At 35.2% G+C, this 23,327-nt stretch overlaps 1 protein-coding gene across 4 annotated transcripts in view; it reads left to right on the forward strand.

Annotated features, from left to right (window-relative positions):
• LOC131048331 (LRR receptor kinase SERK2) overlaps nt 1-23,327 on the forward strand; it is an 84,325-nt gene that overhangs the window by 43,201 nt on the left and 17,797 nt on the right. The window contains exons 2-4 of one of the 4 annotated variants that reach the window (XM_057982246.2): nt 18,469-18,595; nt 21,611-21,743; nt 21,945-22,016. The exons of 1 other annotated variant lie outside the window; for it this stretch is intronic. In XM_057982246.2, the coding sequence (XP_057838229.1) occupies nt 21,958-22,016 (59 nt within the window). In that variant the 5' untranslated portion in view covers nt 18,469-18,595; nt 21,611-21,743; nt 21,945-21,957. The remainder of the gene's footprint in view (nt 1-18,468; nt 18,596-21,610; nt 21,744-21,944; nt 22,017-23,327) is intronic. 2 more of the 4 variants (XM_057982244.1, XM_057982245.1) reach the window with 2 other exon arrangements.

Genomic DNA, 23,327 nt, shown 5'->3' on the forward strand with positions numbered 1-23,327 from the left:
AGAACTTGTTTTATTTGCTTATCATAGGGTCTTTTAATAACTGCTTCAAAACGGTATCAGGAAGCATAGATTGTGGAACTTCAATCTCCATAGGTCTTTTTAGCCAAGTGACAATTGGCTTCTAAAGTCTATGAAGGCATCTGACTGAGAGTAAAAATGACTTTGCTATGTTTTGAATGCAAACTATTTAACAAGATCGCTTTTGCATCCTCTTTATTTACCACAACACCATTTTGCTAGATGTTTAATGAAAGATCTTAGATTGATTATGTGGTTACACTAGTAATTTCATCAGACATCTTGAATCTAAATAATTGTAGCTTTAGTGAAAACTTTATATTTGTTGCTTTTGCTCTAAACAATTTATTTAGTTCATCCCAAATTTCTTTAGATAATTTTCCTAAATCACATGATGTAGTTTCGAACTGTCACAAGGTTGGTCGAAATTCAAATTTTGGCTAACATTAAACTTTTATATAAAATTCGTTAAAATTTGCCATGGAATTCAGACTAAAAATGTCAGATATGTTTTTTTTTGATAGATAACAGGCCAAAGCCAGATAAAAGCATAATACAAATGAAAGATAATCTGAATCCTACATCCTTGAAAAACTTGCACGGTGCTTCAAAAAGTGTCATATGACATCATTTAATAAAATGAAGATTATAGTCAAGCTGTAATAAACCATCATTCTATATAGAATTAAAGATTATAGCTGGCTATGAGTAATTTTAATAAAGATTCGTTCTTAAACCATACTACTTTTAGACTGATAATCCATTGATAAATAGCACATAATCAGTAAGTATTACGAAAGAAATCTACTAGTAATTTGTGTCAAAAACTTAACGTTGAACACAACATTACACCCTACATTCTGTAATTTTTACCAATAATTCATTCATCCATACTACCATACATATTCAACTTAACAAGCATAGATCCTGCTAAAGCCATAATAGTATTATATTCAATACTAGAGATGTTTTTAAACATATTTAAGTACTATTTGAGAATCCTGTTAAGCCAGTACTAAAGTCTGAGATCATTCAATAGCTGCATCTGAATTTAGAACCTAACCCTAACAACATCTAGACAAGTTACTAATCACGTGTAAAGTATTACACCATATTTTTAATAATAAAACTTATAACATTCTTGTTACCAAAATCTGCCCTTTAACCTGTGACAGAAGCCTACACCCAAAACAGACCCACCCAGAGCACCTAGCGCATTCCTCCATAAGACTCTTGTCCATATATTCGCTTTCCAGATCCACAGTAGTAGCAGAAGAAGGCCCTGTGACCTCTTTCTCTGGAGCAATGTCCTTTTTTGCCTCTTTCTTCCTCGAGACCGCTTTCTCTGCATGCCCTTAAAATCACCAGTAGTAAAACCTGGATTTTTTCTATTGGTATATCCAACGGGGAATTTGGAGGCTTATAGCCTTCTGCAATGAGATAGTTTACCCACTAGTTATTACTAGATGCTGCCCTTAAATGCAACCATTTGAGGAGAAAATCTATGTTTCTGGGAATACCTTCTTTCCTCCTTTCAAAAGCAGAAGAATCTTTGACAATTAATAATGGTCTCTTAACTATAACCGAATGAGGGTTTCAAATCTCCCCTATACCAGCAACTAAGGGATAATCTTTAGGGTATGGTATCATCAAATTCTCATCCACACATTCAACAACAATATCTAGATTTCCCCAAAGATCCCCCTTGAAAACCTTCCTACACAGATTTTTAGCTTGTTCCTTTTGAATTCCCATTACTAACAGAATAGCAATGGAAGTAGCAGGAATGCCTCAATTTACCCAAAAGCGGAAATCGTTGTTGACGTGTTCTTCCTCCATGATTTCTCTCACCGCTCTGCTTGCAAATCATCTAGGTCATTCGTTATCCTGCTCCACCTTTCAGGTTTCACTTCTCCCCTGAAAGCCATATATCTACTATCATCGATTGGTAACAACCTCAAATTCGTCTCCATACTCTTACTTTCTGGTAAAACTTTGCTATACTCTCAGAATAATGGTAAAGTCTAAATGAAGCCAATCCCTAAAAAGCCTTACAAATCGAGATTTCTCTAGAAACTATTGTGCAAGATCATCTCCGTAGGATTTGGTATGTGTGAAGTGTCTCTCAACATGCTGTGAGAAGCAAGCATTTCGTGGCTTCATTAACTTGTATTATTACTCAAAATTTTAATATTACTACTAGATATTTCCAAAGGGCCCAGCTATTAAGACGTGGCATTTCGTAGTTTAGCTATTCAATAACCCCGCCAAAGATATATTACTAAAATTTGTTTAGCCCCATCAAACTATGTTTCTAACCGCAACCCGTAATTTATAATTTACTTAAAGTACTTTTAAATCAATGGCTATTTTTCAATTTTGCGTTACTAGCATTTCAATAAATTATTTAATTCGATTTGTAATCAACCAAGAAATGGGGAAATATATAAAGCATTCAACCCACTGCTTCAGGCCAGAGTTCTTTCTTCCCCACCTACTACCTCTAAAGTAACTCCATCAACCCCTAGATTAGCAAGTATATTTGCTTCCATATTCCCTTCTCTATATATATGGTTTATTGTTATTTCTTCAAAGTACTCTAAAATTTCCACTGCTCTTCCCAATCTCGAGTATAACTTCCAGTTTGGAGTCTTCTTAGTTCTAATAGCGTTAATGATTATCTATGAATCTCCTTCTATAGCTAGTTTATTAATCTCAAGATCTTTACATAAAAGTAAACCTTCAATAACTGCCTCTAATTCAGCACTATTGTTTGAGGCCATACCTAATGGCTTTGCCAATTTTGCACAAACAGAACCATTCCAGAAGTGTACAATACATCCTACCCCAACTATCTCAGGATTACCCCTGGATGCCCCGTCAAAATTAAGTTTAAACCAGCCATATTTAGGTCTCATCTAAATACATGGTTTGGATTTGTAGACCAAACCATTCCTTTCTAATTTTACTATCCCAACTTGAAAATACATTTTCCTTCAAATTGCCATTTCTTAATCTGTTGTTGGTTGTTTCCACGATAGCTGCCTCTTTTTTATTTAATAGATTATCTACATCCATTTTCTTGCCTTGAAATATTCTTCTATTCCTCTCTTTCCGTACTTCCCAAACTAGTATAGAAGGTGCCAATCTCCACATTATATTATAAAGGCTATTCTTATGTATGTTTGGCCAGCTCTTTAAGGTATCCATAAGTTTGTTTGCAAGACTGTTTGCCATCCTAATTTATTACATAGCCAATTCCAACAATCCAAAGTATAAGGACAAGTCATTAGTAAATGATCTATTGTTTCTTCATTTGTCTCACATAAGGGGCACCTTGTAGGGCCTTCAAATCCTATTTTCCTAAACCACTCAGTTGTTAGAATTCTAGATTGTAATGCAGCCCATAAGAACATCCCCGCCTTTGGGAGACAAACTTTATCCCAACACAAATGAATGGGGATATCTATTGTTTCCCAGTGTTGTGAACTGATTAAATCCGCATAGCCATTTCCCACTTTGTACTCTCCTGTTTTAGAGCCTATCCAAATTAAGTTATCCTCTCCGCTTTTAACCGTAATGTCTTTTTGTTAAAATGCTTCTAAGTTCTTGTTTTTCTTCCTCCGATAGAGGGATCCCATCCAAGGATTTCCATCTCCACCCAAGTGTTGGATCCCCGCTGGGGCTTTCTATATAATCTTTGAAATATCTACCCCACAGATTTTCTAATACTACTTTAGTCCTTGGGGATACTATACAATTATCCAAGGCCGCATACCCTCCCCATGAATCACTCCAAAATAAGGCTTTGTTACCTGCAACAATATCCCAAGAGATCCTATTTGAGATCAGTTTTCTGCATTCTAAAATGAAATTCCATACCCTAGACCCTCTAGGTGGATTTGCTGTTCTAAAAATATTACTTGGGTCAGATCCATTTAAGTACTTTTTTTGAAGTATTTTCACCCATTTTCTCTTCGGCTCTCTATACATTTTCCACACCAACTTTGCACCTAATGCTTTGCTTTGCCAACTTAATTTTTTGATTCCAGATCCACCTACCTCAATCAGTTTGCAAATTTTATCCCAGCTGATTAAAGCTAGTTTTTTATTCTCCACCACCCCTTGCCAATAAAAGTTCTCATTTTCTACTCTAGCTTAGCTATCACACCTTGTGATAAAGGTAGACAAGACATCTGATATGTGGGGACTGCAAAAAGGACTGACTTTAGCATCGTTGTTCTACCTGCATTAGATAGTCATTTCCCCTTCCAAGACTCCATTTTTTTGTCCATTCTCTTAACAATTGGTTCCCAGAGTCTATTTACTCTACTTCCCTTATCCAAGGGCAAACCTAAATATTTGCAGGCGAGCTTGCCTTCATTGAATCCTAGTGTCTGGCAAATCTCTGTTGCTAATCTATTATTGGTGTTCAGGAAGTAGATTTCTGATTTGCTGTCATTTACCTTTTGACTTGAGGCCTTGAGGTATATATCTAATATTTTCCTAAACTCTACAACCTCTACCTTTTTGCTTTCACCAAAAAGCATTGTGTCATCTGCAAACTATTGATGGGTTATGTTTGCCATACCTTCTGTTACTTTAATTCCTCTAATAGTTCCTTGACCCTACACCTTGTTAATAGTGCGGCCAAATGCTTTAGCCATGATAATAAACAAAAAGGGTGCAATCGGATCCCTTTGTCTAAGCCCTCTTGATATGTCAAAATACCCCTTTGGGGTTCCATTTACCAATATTGAGAACCTAGGACTTGAGATATAGCTAAAGATCAAGTTAATATACTGTTTAGCAAAACCAAAGGCTTCCATACATTTGCATAAAAACCTCCAATCGACTTTATCATATGCCTTCTTAATATCAAGTTTGATGAGCATAGAAGGTTCTGCATTATGTTGGACTGAATGAATGGTTCTTGTGCTATAATTACACCATCCGGGATAGATTTCCCAGGAACAAAACTAGTTTGTTTTTCAGAAATGACAAGTGGCAGAATTTTCTTGATCATATTGGCTAAAGCTTTAGATAATACTTTATATATCGTATTGCAAAGTGATATAGGTCTGAAATCATCCAGCTCTATTGTTGACTCTTTCTTAGGTATAAGTGCAATAAACGTGTTGTTGATCTCCCTCAAAATCCTTCCAAAATTTCTCATATTTTCTATAGCTTCTAACATATCTGTACCTAAGAAATGCCAACACTTTTGGAAAAAAACATGCTGGGAAGCCGTTCGGCCCAGATGCCTTATCAGGGTGAAGCTGATTTAACACAACTTCAATTTCTACTAAAGTGAATTTGCTGTTCAGCATCTTGTTATGCTCTTTTGTTATTACTTTCAAGATGTTTGCTAACATCTGTTGCTACTCTGATAAATGAGAACTATTCTAGTTATTCAATGTGTTTATAAAGAAACTAACTGCTTCTTGAGCTATCTCTTTAGGATCTTCCACTAAGATTCTCCTATCTCCTTTTATACTATTGATTCTATTGATGTTTCTTCTAATTTTAGTACTATTGTGAAAGAATTTAGACTTCCTGTCTCCTTATCCCAACCAATTTTCTCTGGGTTTTTGTTTCCAATAAATTTCTTCTTTTGACAGAACATCTTCATATTTGAGTAGCAACTCTTTCTCTTAGTAGTATTTATCCTGGTCCATACCATTTTTTATGACCTCTTCATTTAATTTGTCTAATTCTGCCTCTTTCTTCTTTTATCATAAAGATGTTCTTGATTCCATTGTAGCATTTTCTGTTTGAGCTTTTTTAATTTCGAATTGAAGCAGAACATTTTGGATCTAGAAAACTGTTCTTCCTTCCACCATTTTTCCAATAAACTTAAGAAATCTTTGTCCTGAAACCACATTTTTTCAAACTTGAAAGGACAATTTATGGGTTTTTGCTCTTCTTTCACTTCCAACAAAACAGGGAAATGGCGTGACCCTCCAGTCGTAAGAATTGATGAGCTAAGAGTATTTCCGAAAGTCGTGAGGTCTCCTTTGAATAGAAACCTATCCAATTTTTCTGCTATGTGACTGGACCCCAACCTCCTGTTATTCTAAGTAAAAATTCCATTGTTTGTCCTAATATTCAACATCTTATTGTCACTCACCCACTCCCCAAAGTCTTTTTGAGCTTGTGATTCCTGCTGAATGCCTCCTCTTTTTTTTGAGAGATCCAATATAGCATTGAAGTCTCCTTCCAAAATATATGCTGAATCGAGGTTCTAACCCAAATAAGCATCTATTTCAGCCCATACTACCCTTTTGCTAGTGTTGCTGATTGGCCCATATACATTAATAACTAGGTTACCAGGTTCGCCTCTAGACCCCCTTGGTACGGGTTCGGTTCGACTTGGGTTCGACCAGGGTTCGAAAAACCCAGAGTGGGTTCAACCTTGGTCAAACCCAGTCGAACCCAGTCGAACCCGGGCAGACCCAGTCGAACCTGGGCGGCTGGGCAGCCCGTAAAGTCAAAAAACAATGCAAATTTTTTTTTTTTTCAATTCCGCCTTGTAAAAAGTGAAAATTATAACCTAAAATTGACTTCTAAAACATTTTATTGACTCATTTCACCTCATTTGTGTTGCAAACAAAAGTTTTATGAGAGCAGGTTGAAGATGCTATGATTACAAGTTTATGTTTGTTTTGTTGTTTATATGATGCTATGTGACATACAAATTTTAATTCATGCTTATAGCCTTATAGGCTTCACAAATATCAATATATATATATATATATATATATATATATATATATATATAAAATTTACATGTTTTTGTACTAACGAACCCAAACGAACCCAAACCCCTTTTCAAAATTTTGCCGTACCGGCGTACCGGGTTCTTCGAACCCGAACCCGTGCTCGAACCGGAACCGGTAACTTAGATTAATAAGAAAAAATCTTAGAAGTATGAGGGTACTTTTGACCCAATAGCCCTGCCGTTGTGCTCTATTTGTAACATTTTCAATGCTTACTCTCCTTGGGTCCCATATTACTGCTAACCCTCCTGCTATTCCTTCTGCTGGGCTATTATCCACTTTCCAAATCCCTAACTTCTTATTGAAATTTTTCATATCATCATTGTTTAACTTAGTCTCTTGAAGTAAGACTATGTCTGCTTTAAATATTGATAAGTTGCGCTTTACTAAGCGCTGTTTGTTAGGGGCATTCCAAGTTATAACCTTCATTTCTTCTAGGGAAGGCACTTCCCCTTCCCAACATTAGTAGTGAGGTAATTTTGGTTTGAATTTCTGTTGAGTCTGCCAATACCCTTAACTCATTTAGGGACTTCCTCCCTCTTTTTTTTTGCTGACTTCCCACATTCCAGGTTTTTTTTTCAGGACAGTTACATTCTAATCCCAGCTTTCCTATGATGCTCATTCTCTCAGCCTGCCCAGTGAAATCTAGTTTTTCACCAACTGCCTTTTCAATCTCAGCCATTTCCTTTGCATCTAGTTCTAAAATAGCTCTAATAAGCCTTTGCTTTTCCTCCACTACACCCACAGAGTCCTCCTCTGTATCATCCTCTAACTCCAATGGGTGATTGATCCCCATCAAACCATAGACCACTTCTAATTCAGTTGGAATTTGAACCTCTACTACTTCCAGGATTTCCTCTGTCTCCAGTCTTGCAATCGCCACCCCCTCATCCTTTTGATGTGTGACATCATCTTGTAGCTCCTTTTCCTTGATATTAGCTTCCCCTACTATTAATTCTTTTCTTTCTTCCTCCTTAAACTCCCAGAATCATTGATTGTTTCATCCCCATATCTTCAATGATAAAACCCCCCATGTCATTATTAAACTTAATATCAATACCCATAGGCTTCAGAAGTTCAAAGTTTGGCTCAACTGGGTTTTCTACCCGATCTTTGGTTGAAATTATGTTGCCATAGTAGGCTTACTGAGCTGTTAAAATTTCGAAAGGGTCTGGATTCTAAGCCCTACTATCCATATCTACCAAGATTTTAATCTCTATCGCTTTAGAAAAGTTCTCTTCCACCCCAATAAAGGAGCCCAGAGCATTGCCGATCTCTGTTAAAATATCTAGGTTTAACAATTCTACTGGCAAGAAAGGGATTCTGATCCATCTAGGAAAGTTTATTGGTTTATAAGTTGATGGGTTAAAATTTCTTTGCCTGTCTAAGAAATGAAAACTGAATCCTTTATAAAATATAGGTTTACCAGACAATAATGCATCTTTTAAAGATTCTTTTTTGCAATCTATGAAAAGAAAGTCATTTGAAAGGATAGTTATACTTACCTAATTCAGATATGCCAGAGCATTGCCGATCTCTGTTAAAATATCTAGGTTTAACAATTCTACTGGCAAGAAAGGGATTCTGATCCATCTAGGAAAGTTTATTGGTTTATAAGTTGATGGGTTAAAATTTCTTTGCCTGTCTAAGAAATGAAAACTGAATCCTTTATAAAATATAGGTTTACCAGACAATAATGCATCTTTTAAAGATTCTTTTTTGCAATCTATGAAAAAGAAAGTCATTTGAAAGGATAGTTATACTTACCTAATTCAGATATGCCCCTTTCCACCAATTCACAATTTGTTGAATGGGTTGCCCTAATCCACTCCATTTTGCAAAAAGTCCATACTTCTTGCAATGATTCCACCTCTCCTCCATAGTATTTCTGTGGATGATAGAAGCTTTATAGTCCTTCCTTTTGAGTTGTGGCATGTCGTTCTTATGCTTGGCTCCCTTATAAAATTGCTGACTTCGAAATCCATGGTGCCAATCATTCATTTTCTAATTGGATTTGGGATGCGGCTTCCCCTGAGAGTATGGGTTTTTAGCAAATTGTTTATAATTGCTTTGTTTCATATTTATTACATTCTTGAAGCCTGCTTTTGAATTGCTTCTCTTTACTCTATAAAACCTAGATGTTTGATCCAACCTATTCTGGCTTGAATTGCTTGCCGCAGTTGTTCGAGGAATAGCTCTGAAGCATTTTGCCCTAGGCGCAGGGCCAAGACGGTTTTGAGCTAGTTTTTCATTTTTTTTTGTTTTCTTCGATTTAACAATTTGCCAACCACTACTAGAATCTGCATTGGTACGATCATTGAGATGCTTTTCCCGTTTGGCCAAAAAATTCCTATTGCCCGTCTTCTATAGGGCATTGAATTGGGTCTGACTACTACATTTATCCACCCAACCACCATTTTCAAACACCCATTGCGGATGGTGCCCTATTTTATCCAGAGAAACGAGAATTGCCAGAAATTGCTGAGTTTGGGCAATTTCAGAGTCGAGTCGGCCTTGGCGAGTCTAGGGGGCCCGGACTTGGACTCGATCAAGTCTGGGTCCCAAAATCGTCTGGACTCGGCCAGACTTGTGTGGACTCGGCTAGACTCGCCCAAACTTGGCCAGTGGCAATGACATTTTAAGTTTAAAAAGAAAACAACTTACAATATGTTTTCAATTGGTTTTTTCGCCGACACAATAACTTTGTCGAGTCTGAACAAGTTTTTTTTGCCAAGTCAGCCTCGCCGAGTCCGAGTCCCGTTTCTATGGTTTTATCCAAATTCTGTTGTGTCCCATCTATTATACCCTGTAAAGTTATTTCAATTTTAATTAAAGAACAAGTTATGAACTATGAATGCTATATATGGATATGAGGAATTATGTCAATGTCTAATAATTCTGATTTTTATTTGCAGGTCTGAAGGAGAGAGATCATTTAATATTTTCTATGTCTTCTCCAAATGAATTCAATTGGCATATATATCATTTAGGCAACCGGTCAATTGGTGTATTGACCGGTCATGCCTTTAAGGCATGACCGATCAATGCACCCATTGATCGGTGCCTTTACAATTATACCATTAACACAATGCTGATTATCGGTTCAAAAACCCCCAATAGCATATTGTAATATCATAATATAATGACTGATCAATTTAATGAATCGGTTCATATAAACACCGATGATTCAAAGTGCACAATGAATATAATCCAACCGGTGCATTTGTTAACCAATGTTAATGCCAAATGAAGCGGTGTATTCATTAAACCTGATAACAAATATGCTCGATATAATTAAGCCTGATAACAGATGTGAATCGGTGCCAATGTTTATGCATCCGATAGCAAGTATGTATCGGCGAATTTAACCCGATAACTTATATCATTTAATATGCTATTGGGTTAATACCCTGATAGCATATTAATGCCAATTAACAATTGACATTAATATGCTATCGGGTTGTTAGCCCGATAGCATAATGATAAGCAATGTTTGTACAATCAGATAATCATATGCAATATAAATCAGACATGAAGCATGTAGATAAATAACAGAACAAGGAAGGTTAGGAAGATCTTATCTTGCATAAGCTACCATGCATTAACACTCCCTCTTGGCTTTGGAAGATAGATAAGGCAACTTGCATCACATTTCCTTTTCATAACTAAGATAATGTCAGTCAGCAAAAATCATTTATACATGAGAAGTACCATCAAGACATATGATACAAAATAGAAGAACATCACTTGAGCATGTGACATAAAGTATTATCATGTGATAAAAGTAAGAGAATCATCACCTGATCATGTGAGAAATCACCAAAACATGTGATCTGTAAGATTCATCAAGATATCACCTAACACATGATATCAGTATTGCCTAACACGCAATACTTAAGGATAAGTCTATGAGAAAGGTTAGTTTCTCATCATATCCAAGTTGTGATAAGTGCAATAACATTTATAAATGTTTATCACAACATAGTCATGGCACATCCATGACTTACCAGAGATCCAACATGATCAATGGTTGAGATATCACCTACACGTGATGTCAGTATTGCCTAACACGCAATACAAGGATAACCAAATGAGAAGTGCTTAAGTTCTCATCATATCCAAGTTGTGATAATGCAATAACATTTGTACAAATGTTGTATCACAACATAGTCATGGCACATCCATGACTTACCAGTGATCCAACATGATTACTGGTTTGACTATCATAAGATCGTCACCTTATGATGTCTACATACAAGTGTTCAGTATCTGAGAGATCGTCACCTCTTAGATATGAAACAGGTGGCAAGAAGCCAAGAGATAGTCCAAACATGACAAAGAAGTTTACACCTTAAACATCTTAAATATATGTAAGTATAGATTACAAAGCAGATTACCTTTCTATCATACCTAAACCCTTTCTGAAGTGATCAACCTTCACTCTGGAAAGAGGTTTGGTCAGAATATCTGCAGTCTGATCTCCTGTACACACATATTCTAACTTTATCACATTCCTGTCAACCATATCTCGTACATAGTGATATGGAATCTCAATATATTTGGACCTGTCATGAAATACTGGATTTATAGAGAGTTTTATACAACTTTGATTATCACACTGAATGACTGTAGGTTTCATAGGTTCTCCAAATAATCCCACGAGCAATTTCCTTAGCCATACTGCTTCTCGGGCAGCCATTGAAGCTGCAATATATTCAGCCTCTGTGGAACTCTGAGCTACTGAAGATTGTTTTCTGTTGATCCAAGATATCATGGCTGACCCTAAACTGAAGCAGCACCCTAAAGTGCTCTTTCTGTCAGTCACACTGCCAGCCCAATTTGAATCTGTAAATCCATGTAGATCTATGTCAACCTTTTCATATTTAAGACCAAGCTTTAGGGTACCTTGTAGATATCTCATTATATGCTTTACTGCAACCAGGTGTATCTCCTTAGGTTCACACATGAACTGACTTAAGGCATTAATAGCATAGCAGATATCTGGCCTTGTATTTACTAGATACATCAGGGACCCAATCATCTGCCTGTATTGAGTGGGGTCAGTAGGTCTTGATTCTGTTGCTGCTTCTTTAAGTTTATGGAAGTTGGTTTCCATAGGAGAGGTCATGGGTTTGCAGTTTAGCATTCCAAATCTTGTCAATATGTCCAAGGTGTACTTCCCTTGGTTCAGTACAATATTATCAGAATTCTGCCATACTTCCAATCTTAGGAAGTAATGAAGAAGCCCCAAGTCTTTCATATCAAATTCTGTGGATAGATCTTTCTTGCATTGATCTATTAGGTGATCATCTCCTGTAATTAATAAGTCATCAACATATAAAATTAATATTAACATATCACCTTTATTTCTTTTGAGGTAGAGATTAGGATCTGCATCATTCTTAGAGAAACCCAGCTTTGAGAGATAGGTGTCAATTCTTTCATACCAAACTCTGGGAGCCTGTTTGAGCCCATAAAGAGCTTTCTTGAGTCTACACACATGAGACTTTGCATCATGAATTTCAAACCCTTCAGGTTGCTCTAAGTAGACTTCTTCCACGATCTCGCCATTTAGGAATGCTGTCTTAACATCCATCTGATGTACCTTCCACCCCTTTGCTGTTGCAATGGCTAGGACAACTCTTACTGATGTGTACCTGGCAACAGGTGCAAATGTTTCTTCGTAATCTATTCCTTCCTTCTGTGAGAACCCTCTAGCTACAAATCTGGCCTTGTGTTTTTCAATACTGCCATCTGCAGCATGCTTGATTTTAAACAACCATTTAGAAGACACGACAGACTTCTTGGTTGGCCTAGGAACAATCTCCCAAACATCATTCTTCATAATGGACTGATATTCTTCAGTCATGGCATCTATCCATACTTGATGTTTGAGTGCATCTGAAACATTGTTAGGTTCAGCTTTAGAGAGATCATTCATAAGTGCAACATAGTTGATGAATTTATTAGGCCTCTTGCTTTCCCTGAAGGTTCCTGAAGGAGCAGCGAACTTCTGAGCTTCTGCTATAGTTTTGGTGGCCCATAGTGGTCTTTTCTTGCGATTATCTATAGGTGGGTCTTGTGTTTCACTTATAGTTTCCTCAAGATACTCCCTCTGAAGCTCAGGAGTAGGTTCTTCTTCTAGGTTAGGAGTAGGATTATGAATTTCAGGTTCTATTGTATTTTGGGCCCTTTTGAAGGCTAAATCTTCTTCGAAGATTACATCCCTATTGAGTTCAATATTTCTCTGCCCTTGTACATAGATTCTGTAGGCTTTAGAAGTTTCACTATATCCTACAAGTATTCCCCTTTTTCCAGAGGGTTCTAGTTTTAGTCTTTTCTCTTTAGGTACATGAATATAGACCGGACACCCAAATATCCTAAGATGGCTGATATCTGGTTTTGTCTTGGTAAAGACTTCCTCAGGAGTTTTATCTTCAAGGTGTGAATGAGGACATCTATTTTGTATGTACACAGCAGTGTTAGTTGCTTCTGCCCAAAGGTTCAAGTTTAGATTTTGATCTAGTATCATGGCTTTGGCAGCTTCTACTATGGTCCTATTTTTCCTTTCAACTACTCCATTTTGTTGTGGATTATAAGGTATTGTCAACTCCCTCTTAATCCCAGAATTTTTACAAAAGTCTTTAAATAGTCCTGATGTGTATTCCCCCCCATTGTCAGTTCTTAAGGTTTTAATTTTGTTTTCAGAGAGATTTTCTGTTAATGTTTTAAACTCTTTAAACCTACTTAGGATCTCTTCTGATTCTTTACATTTCAGAAAGTAGATCCACGTCTTCCTAGAGTAGTCATCAACAAAAATTACATAGTGCAAAAATCCCCCTAGCGAGGGTACGGACATAGGTCCACATATATCAGAATGAATTAACTCCAAAACTTTGCTAGTTTTCCTAGTACTATTCTGAAATGCATTTTTGGTATTTTTACCTAAGGCACACCCTTTGCATGCCTCTGAATGATATTGCTTCAACTTAGGTAGACCTATGACAAGGTTTCCCATGGTTGACAAAGCTCTATAATTCAAATGGCCTAATCTCCTGTGCCATACTTCATTTGCATTAGTTGCTTCATGGATCAATGCTAGATTGGGCTCTGTACATAGCTCATACATATAGCCTTGTCTTCGACCAATGACCTTAGCGTCTTTGATGGAGGATCTCTTTGGCCAAGCCAACACCTTGTTTTCCATGAAGGTCACTCTGTATCCTTGATCTTCTAGTGCTGATATGGAGATTAGATTTCTTTTGATGCCTGGAACATATAGTACTTCTTCAAGTCGTAGTGACATGCCTGTCTTCAGTTTGATGGTGCAGGTTCCAATTCCTCTGACTGGATGTGAAGAATCGTCTCCGATGGTTACTTCCTCATCATCTTTCTCTATCATGGAGTCTAGTATTTCTCTAAAGCCGGTGATGTGTCTGGATGAACCACTGTTGATCACCAATGAGTTAGATTTGTTTGAAGCATGGCTTGTAAGTGCTGAGTAGAGGACATAGTTCTCGGAGTCATTTTCTCTTCTAGATTTCCTCACTTTTGCAAATGTGGCTTGCTTCCCTTTCTCTGGACAGTTTGCAACATAGTGTCCGAATTTGTCACACCTATAACATTGAACATGTGATAGGTCTTTCTTAGAAGTGTTCTTGCCTTGTTTAGCTCTTCTTTTCCTGAATTGCTTCTTTTTGTACTTCTTATTGATGTTTGTATTTAGGACTTGCAAGTCTTCATCTATATTCTTCTGTTTTATTCCTACCTTGTTCAATCTGGATTCTTCTTGTAGACAGTCATCTCTTAGTCTTTCAAACTTAGGATATTTGGACCTAGCACTGATGCCTTGGACGAATGTGTTCCATCCACTAGGCAATCCATCTAGAGCAATGAGTGGATGTCGTATCCAAGGGAAGCTAGGTCATCTCTTAGGCTTGATATCCTCATGAAGTAGGAGTTAATTGTCTCCCCTTTGTTCATACTGATATGGTTGATCTCTCGTTTTAATGCCAGAGTACGACTTGCATTTGATATCTCAAATGTCCTTTCAAGTGCCTTGAACATTTTATAAGCCGTCTCCTTTTCTAATGATGGGCATTATATTATTTCTTACCCCATCCACTATTATTTTAATAGCCTTATCATTTCCCTTGATCCATGTGGATTTCTCGGTTTCATCTTCTGGTTGTGCACTTTCAATTTGGACATATGAATCAACTTTGTTTTCTCTTAAAATCATTTTGATTCTAAACTTCCAAGCTGAAAAATCTTTGCTACCTCCGAGTCTATCTTCGAATCTGATAGCGTTGGCCATTATGGAAATGTGATGTAGTTTGTAACTTAGTCCTTGAATTTTATCAAAATTGAATAGCCTTAGGTTCGATTACCTTGGCTCTGATACCATGTAAAGTTATTTCAATTTTAATTAAAGAACAAGTTATGAACTATGAATGCTATATATGGATATGAGGAATTATATCAATGTCTAATAATTCTGATTTTTATCTGTAGGTCTGAAGGAGAGAGATCATTTAATATTTTCTATGTCTTCTCCAAATGAATTCAATTGGCATATATATCATTTAGGCAACCGATCAATTGGTGTATTGACCGGTCATGCCTTTTAGGCATGACCGATCAATGCACCCATTGATCGGTGCCTTTACAATTATACCATTAACACAATGCTGATTATCGGTTCAAAAACCCCCGATAGCATATTGTAATATCATAATATAATGACTGATCAATTTAATGAATCGGTTCATATAAACACCGATGATTCAAAGTGCACGATGAATATAATCCAACCGGTGCATTTGTTAACCAATGTTAATGCCAAATGAAGTGGTGTATTCATTAAACCCGATAACAAATATGCTCGATATAATTAAGCCCGATAACAGATGTGAATCGGTGCTAATGCTTATGCATCCGATAGCAAGTATGTATCGGCGAATTCAACCCGATAACTTATAGCATTTAATATGCTATTGGGTTAATACCCCGATAGCATATTAATGCCAATTAACAATTGACATTAATATGCTATCGGGTTGTTAGCCCGATAGCATAATGATAAGCAATGTTTGTACAATCCGATAATCATATGCAATATAAATCAGACATGAAGCATGTAGATAAATAACAGAACAAGGAAGGTTAGGAAGATCTTATCTTGCATAAGCTACCATGCATTAACATACCCTAGAATCCTAGCAAATTGGGACTTGTAGCATGTCGAGGGGGAGACACAGGGACACAGTTTGCCCTCGACACTACATTTTTGGGGAGAATCGACGTCTGTAAGAGTTTCCCATTTCTGCTTGATCGCTAAGCTGAAGTTGTCGGAAATGAAGAAACCCTGTTTTGATTTTGTCTTTTTTGTTGCATTTTTGTATTATTTAGAGCAGAGCATATTTTAATTTAATTTTCTCGGCACAATAATTTCTAATATGCATCCATTATTATTTACTACTATCCTGTAAATTCTTTTAGGTAAGTCGATGTGCAAATGTCAGATATGTTTTGGCGAACATGAAACTTAATTATATAATTCATTGAAATTCGCCATCTAATTCATACAAAAAATGTCAGATAAGTTTTTTATGGTTTTTGTAAAGCAGTTTTAGGATATTTGACCTATTTTTCTTTTAAAACATTGCTAATCGTCAATCTAAGCACGTATTTGTCCACCAACATCTAGAAAGGTGATTGTTAAAGATTCTTGATATGAATTTGATGTCGTTTGAGTTTGTTTGAGAGCTGATTGGTTGAAACAATAGCAGACAACCATACTTCAAAGTTTTGAACTAATAGTCCTGTTGACTTTGAGCAAGGAATATTGAGCCACTATTTAGAGCAAAGAATTGTCAAGCTACATTTGCTGTGCGGTTCCTTCCATTTTTTGTTGCGTGATTCCTTCCCTTCCAATTGTGCGATTCCTATTCTTCTATGGTTGCCCTACCAATGTTTTCTTCGAGTTCCATGTGAGTTGGGACCTTGTCTGTAGTTGAGTTGTGAGTGTTTTAGGGTTTTTTTGGTTATTTATTTACTTTTTATGTTTGTTTCTCCATAAAATTTTATCAAGTATTTTAAATTTTTAATAATGTGTATAAAATTACAAATGTTAAATATTTTTTTATTTACATCAATTCTTTATTGTTTAGTTATTTTTATCTATAAAATTTAATCATATATATTAAAATCTTTAATATTATATGTTTTTAACATTACAAATGCTAAATTTTATTTATTTAAATTAAATTGCTATTAAAAATTTAAAAGTTACAATTAAATTTAATGTTGTTTTATTTTATTTTTATAGTTTTTTATTTTTTAATATTCATTTAATAAATAAAACTGTCATATTTTAAAATATTCAATTTAGATTTCAAATTATTTATATGAAAAATTTAACAAATATATTATATTTAATATGATATGGTTTTATTTTAAAATTAGCAGATTTAAATATATAACTAGTATACCTATTTTTAGAGAAATATAGGTAAAGTACGCCGAAAGATATCATATTTGGTCACTATTCCACTTAAAAAATAATTCTATTATGATTATTATTAAATTATTATTATATAATGATATTGTAATCAATATTAGATTATTATAAATATATTACTATATTTTAATATTTCTATCAAACTCTTCACTAAAGCAAAAAAAAATATTAAGACTACTTATTATTATCCTATCTTTATATTATTATAGTAATATTAGATTGACTAAGTTAACTATTAGTGTGATGGAGATAGATAGAATTGTTAAACTTGGAGTGAGTGGTAGTTGAGAGGAGAAAATAAATAAAATATTTTGTTAGTTTTTCATGCATTTAAGTGTCACAAACACATCAAATTTAATGCTTCTAGTTTTTATTAACACATATTTGTGCATCCATTATGTGAGTGTAATACGCCTTCAGCATAATAAAATTTTTAATCTTATTAATATTGATTTTTTAATTAAATTTAATAGTCTTTTATTTTATTTTTATAGTTTTATTTTTTTAATATTACATATAATAAATTATACTGTCATATCTTAAAAAAATTAAATTTGTATAACGCGAATATGATGTTGAATTTTTGCTCTTGTCAAACTTCATCCGAATTTTATTGTTGTCAAACTCAAACTCGAATTCGAACCTTGTAACTTAGGTTCCAAATCTGAAAGAGCAAGGCCTATAATGGAATTTGGCTTTTTCATCTCTACTTTCTCAATCAATCTTCTTTTTAGCATTTGTAGGTACTATTTCAGTGCCATTCACTATACCCTATACCCCATAAATTTTTGTTCATCAATTGCATCTGTATTTTTACCTTCCATGTGTGAAAATTATGACCATTAAATTTTTCTAGAGGTGTTTCCATTTTCAGATACTTTTGTGATGGAAAACAAAAAAAAAGAAAACCCCTTTATAAATATATTTCAATAAAAGGATTTGCAGCAGCAGCAGAGGCTTAAGCGACCTTCTTGCACTTTATACTCTGTTTTTTCCTCTAGCAGCCAGCATGCATAAGTGGCTCTTCTGCAGGCCTCATTATACACTCTAAGTAGAGCTCCTTTCACATTCAGATTGGGCACAAACAAAACATGGAGATCAAATACTGGCAGCAGCTTCTTCTCTAAATCAATGCTGCTTTTCTTGCAGGCAAAGCTCCTCCTTTCTCTTCCACCACTCTGACTATGACTACAACAGCTGTAGCAAATCGAGCTGCTTTGATACCAAAATGAGAAATAAGACCGCAGAAAGAAATATTGAAACAACATAAGGCTTGGTAAGTTTAATTCATCAGAGGATACAAATATATAGATACAATACCTTTTTTGGTCAAGCTATAATTCTGCTAAAGAGATCGACAGCAAACTAAATATGATTGGCTAATAACTGGAGACTCTTGACAGCTAATTGGAACAGATCTACAATTCTTATTTGATTCCTATTCGAATTCTGATAACACATAAATAATTCTTTTTTTCCATGCTGATGATAAATACAGTTCTGTTTAACTGTTGTAGCATTATATTTCAACAATCCTATCAGCTTTGTGTTGACATAGACCACCATATTTTTTAGAATGAAAAAGTTTATTGTCTTTGTTCTCTCTTGAAGGTTTGAGTCTAAGGAGAATATTATTTTTTGGTATTTGATATACTCAGAAATTTGTGGGAGATACCATTGTCTATAATATTTTGTGGTTCTTTATCCACTTTCTTCTGCTACCTTGATCAAAGATGCTTGGTCTTGTTTCTTATAATGTGTTCACCATTTTTAGGCATATATCTCTTTGTGTTGATCCAAGATCTACCAAATTGATTATTTCATTCTTTCAACCTGTCATAGATGTGCATAAAGCAACTTTTGGATACAATGATTCACATATAGATGGAGATAGATCAGTGATACATCGATCATTGTTGCAATCTACTATGTCTCTTCTCAATGTTGGGAACCCTCTAATACCTCTCTTTCAGAGCATAGATCTTAGGGGCAGCCTCACATTACCAATTTCTTCTCTATCCACTACCAATTCTTCTGCTCTGAATGTTAGCAGAGGTTCTATGTATAATTGACAGTCTTTGGGGATTGTCTAGCCCAACCACCTTAGCCCTAGATTTTCCTTGACGAGCATTTTCATACTCTGCATTGGTACTTCTGTACCGGTCTATGCTAATATTGTTTACTTCTCCAACATGTCTCAAACTACCTGAACTTAAGGTTTTTGGTTCCCTACCTGGGTGGTCTTCATTTAACTCCATTGCTTTGCAGGTCTCCTCTCATACTATAATTTATACTTGCACTAGTTTGTGGGTTAACCCTAACTTGTGTACTTCTTTGTTTTCTTGTTTTATTGTATTTGCTTCGAGTCTATGGCCCCTTTTCCCCAGTTCTTTCTATTGTACTTATCTACATTTAAGCCTCTTTGATCTGTTCTTGGTCATTCGTGGACATTAATATAATTTCTATCTTTCTTCATCTCATTAAAAGTAGTAACTTCAATTATAAATCACTAAAACATGGATGTTTAATGCTGTTGAAACTAAGTAGCTTCGGTAAGATAAATGATTGAATGAGAGACTTCATTTATCTCTCATTCAATCATCTACCTTATCGATATAACTACAAGCTAATGGTAGACTTCATGATTATATGCATTCCACAATCCAAACATCGGATTGCACAGTTCAATATGTGAACATCATTAATCGATCGTGCCATGACCATATTTCATATGCTGTGATTGCAATAGAACAGATCGAATTTATGATAACTATCATAGTTATCATATGATAGCATCGATTGATGTTATCATATGATAACTATAAATAGTTATCGTATTAATCTCATCATACCGATTTGCTATCGGTTGTTAATATAATTGCATTTGTCATGAACCGATTAGTTATGGGTTGTTAATGTAATAAGATTTGTCATGAATTGATCTGTTATCGTTTGATATTGTTAATTGCACTTAACGTGAACCGAATTGGTATCGGTTATTAAACATTATATAGCACTTGCTTTAAACCCAATAGTTATCGGTAAAGCGCTTCATTGAAGCGATGCCTATGAACTGATCAAGACATGTCAAGAGATATGTCCGGTCAAGGCATGCCTTGATCGGTGGGCATCACATATAAGTAGATGCTGTGTGAAGTGCTGTAGATGATATAGAAATTAATCAATGTTGTCCACAGCAATCTGAAACATAAAAGCAACAGTCAATAACAGTAAAAGAATACAAAAAATCCTACAACTTAGATTTGAATATAAATTTGAATAGCATTTACAAATGCCTAAAGACAACTAGAGAAATAGATGCCAGCGAGATATTGCTCAAATAATCTGTCTTACCCTGACCATAAATGAAAAAATTGAATTGGGGATATCATATAGAATCGTCTTGGAGCAACCACTCACCTGTATCTATGCATAAGACTAATTAAAATTATGCATTATATACTTATTTGTACTGATGTGTTCATCTAATTCACTAAGTGCACTCGTAAATGTTTCATTAACTTGATGATTTGTCAATTGTCACTATATAGTAATATACATAAAAATCTGTTCATCTAGTTCTCTACCTTGGCAAGTCAATATGTCATTAGTGTGAGTGTTTCACTGACTTGACAACATATCACTTTATACATAAAATGTGTTCATCTAGTTCATTAACTTGTCATGCCAATGTGTCATTAGTGTGAGGTTTTCATCAACTTCTTGATTCCCCAATTTATACATATCTTAATCAAGGAAAATTAAGTTATAACCAAGAATGTTGCTACAATATTGTGTCTATTATACTTGTTAAGAGCTAATAATTATAAATAATATATCAATGATACGAAATGACGGAAATGTTATGCCCAACTTCTAGCATGATTGTCTCTGTATAGAAGCATGGACCTGCTTCAGCACCTTGATTTTATTTATTTGTTTGAAGAATTACATCTTTTATTACATGAGGGAACATCACGTTTTAGTGTAACATATTTTTTTAAATATTATTTGATGAGTTTACTTAGCTTAGGAGTCCAACACAATGAAATTCTCTAGACTGTTAATCACAGATGATTGTCTATGCCTTCTAATTTTCTACATGTATTTTAGTTCTATCGTCTGCCCCCATCCTCCACCTGAGAAGAACAAAGAAAATGTGCAGGTCATTTATGTAATGTGATTCGTGCATGAGCAGTTTTCTGCAATAAATGTGCAATCTGGTTTGGGGAACATCTTATTGGATTAGTTGATAGTAATGGCTTTCATATGTCATTGTCATGTTTGCCAGGTCAAGCATTACTTGAACTCAAAGCAGGACTAAAGGAATCTACAGACTTACTTGGAACTTGGGATCCAAATTTAGTGGAACCCTGCACTAGTTGGTCTCACATCACCTGCAGTGGAGGACATGTTACAGCTGTGTGAGTGTTTCCTTTTAAGTTTATGTCTTCATTGTTAGGCTTGGTGTTGAGGGATTTTTTCCAGTCCTTTATTTTACTTTATAAGATTTCATCTCCTCTTAGGTTTCTATCACTCATAATACATGCATGCTGCAAAATCTTGTGCTGATAATTGGTTGTAAACCATGATTTCAAAGGACTAAAATACAATTACATATGTAGGCACTTGGAATCTATGGGATTTTCAGGTACCTTATCCCCTCGTATTGGCGAGCTGACGTACCTCAATATCCTGTACGTTTTTCCTCCAAACCTTCATTTTCTTATACTAAGTGAATTATGGTTAGAATTTCATCTAACAGATATCCTTTATTATTTAGCTTGTTTCTTTACTAAGAGAACATTGAAGATGAGTGTACTACATGCGATGTTGGAAAAGACTTCTCTATGCCAAACCATTGTAATTCCTATTGATGTCAAAAAAGGGCAAGGTACTGCTATGAACAGGCCAGAAACCTTCCCTCAAAAACCAACAAAAATTATTAATATTCTGGTTAAGTGCCTCCTTATCAATATTAGCTTAATTGTCAACTTGGAGACTTGACAAGATTCATATAAAAAAGGATTTTCTCCTTACCTGTTTGATCATTTTATTTGTTAATCCTTATGATTTTCAACAGAAGTTCAACTTACCCATCGGAAGCCACATGTAATCTGTGGACAACAAGTTCTGAATAATATTGTCAATGATACAAATGTACTTTCTATCTCATCTATTTCTACATGGTGTCAAGGAAACTTGAAAATATCATTTTTCCTCTTACTCAATAATCTTTCCTCAAATCTGCAGCAGAAAGTTAAACACAAGAAAGATTAAAGGTTTGACATGAGGGCATTGCTATTCAAGCACCAAGGGAATGTGACAGACTGACAGTAATTATAACTAATTCATCATTTTCAGAGGAGAGTATGTTTAAGGCATGTTACATTTTCATCACAAGGACATTCTGCATTCCTAGTTTGAAACTCTTTTGGGCCACTTCTAAAGTAGCTGAAACTTGGAACTCTGTAGTTGTATATCTTTATGCACTACTAAAAAAAATGACTTTTTTGTCAGCCTTTTTTTTCTGGAACAAGGGTAAAATTTTGTATCATATAAAGAAGAACATGCTGGCTACAACATTAAGATGCATAAGAAGACAAAATCAGGCAATCTGATCTTCCAAAGGTATACATCAAAATTACATTGGAAAAGGATGCTCTCATCTTTTTCCCTTCCTCTCAACCCACTGGTAATAGTCATTGCTATTGCTGCTTGTGATGACTAAAAACCTTGAAGAACTATTGAGATTAAAGTATCAGTAGTAAACTGCTTGATTTCATCATTACCATTTACATTAGATAATGCATTCGCCATATCCATTACCTTAACTTCACAAATGATATTTCATTTTTGATATGGCCAGTTTAAACACAAAAAAATGCCTAACTTCTAAAAAACATGAAGCAGATTTGTGATGCACTACATGAACAGGAAGAGCAGAGGTAATTTCCTCATTAGTGTTGCTTAATGGTCAAGCAAGAAGTAAGGTATGGGAATAGGAG

This window comes from Cryptomeria japonica, chromosome 8 (genome assembly GCF_030272615.1).
Source record: "Cryptomeria japonica chromosome 8, Sugi_1.0, whole genome shotgun sequence".
NCBI classification, from domain to species: domain Eukaryota; kingdom Viridiplantae; phylum Streptophyta; class Pinopsida; order Cupressales; family Cupressaceae; genus Cryptomeria; species Cryptomeria japonica.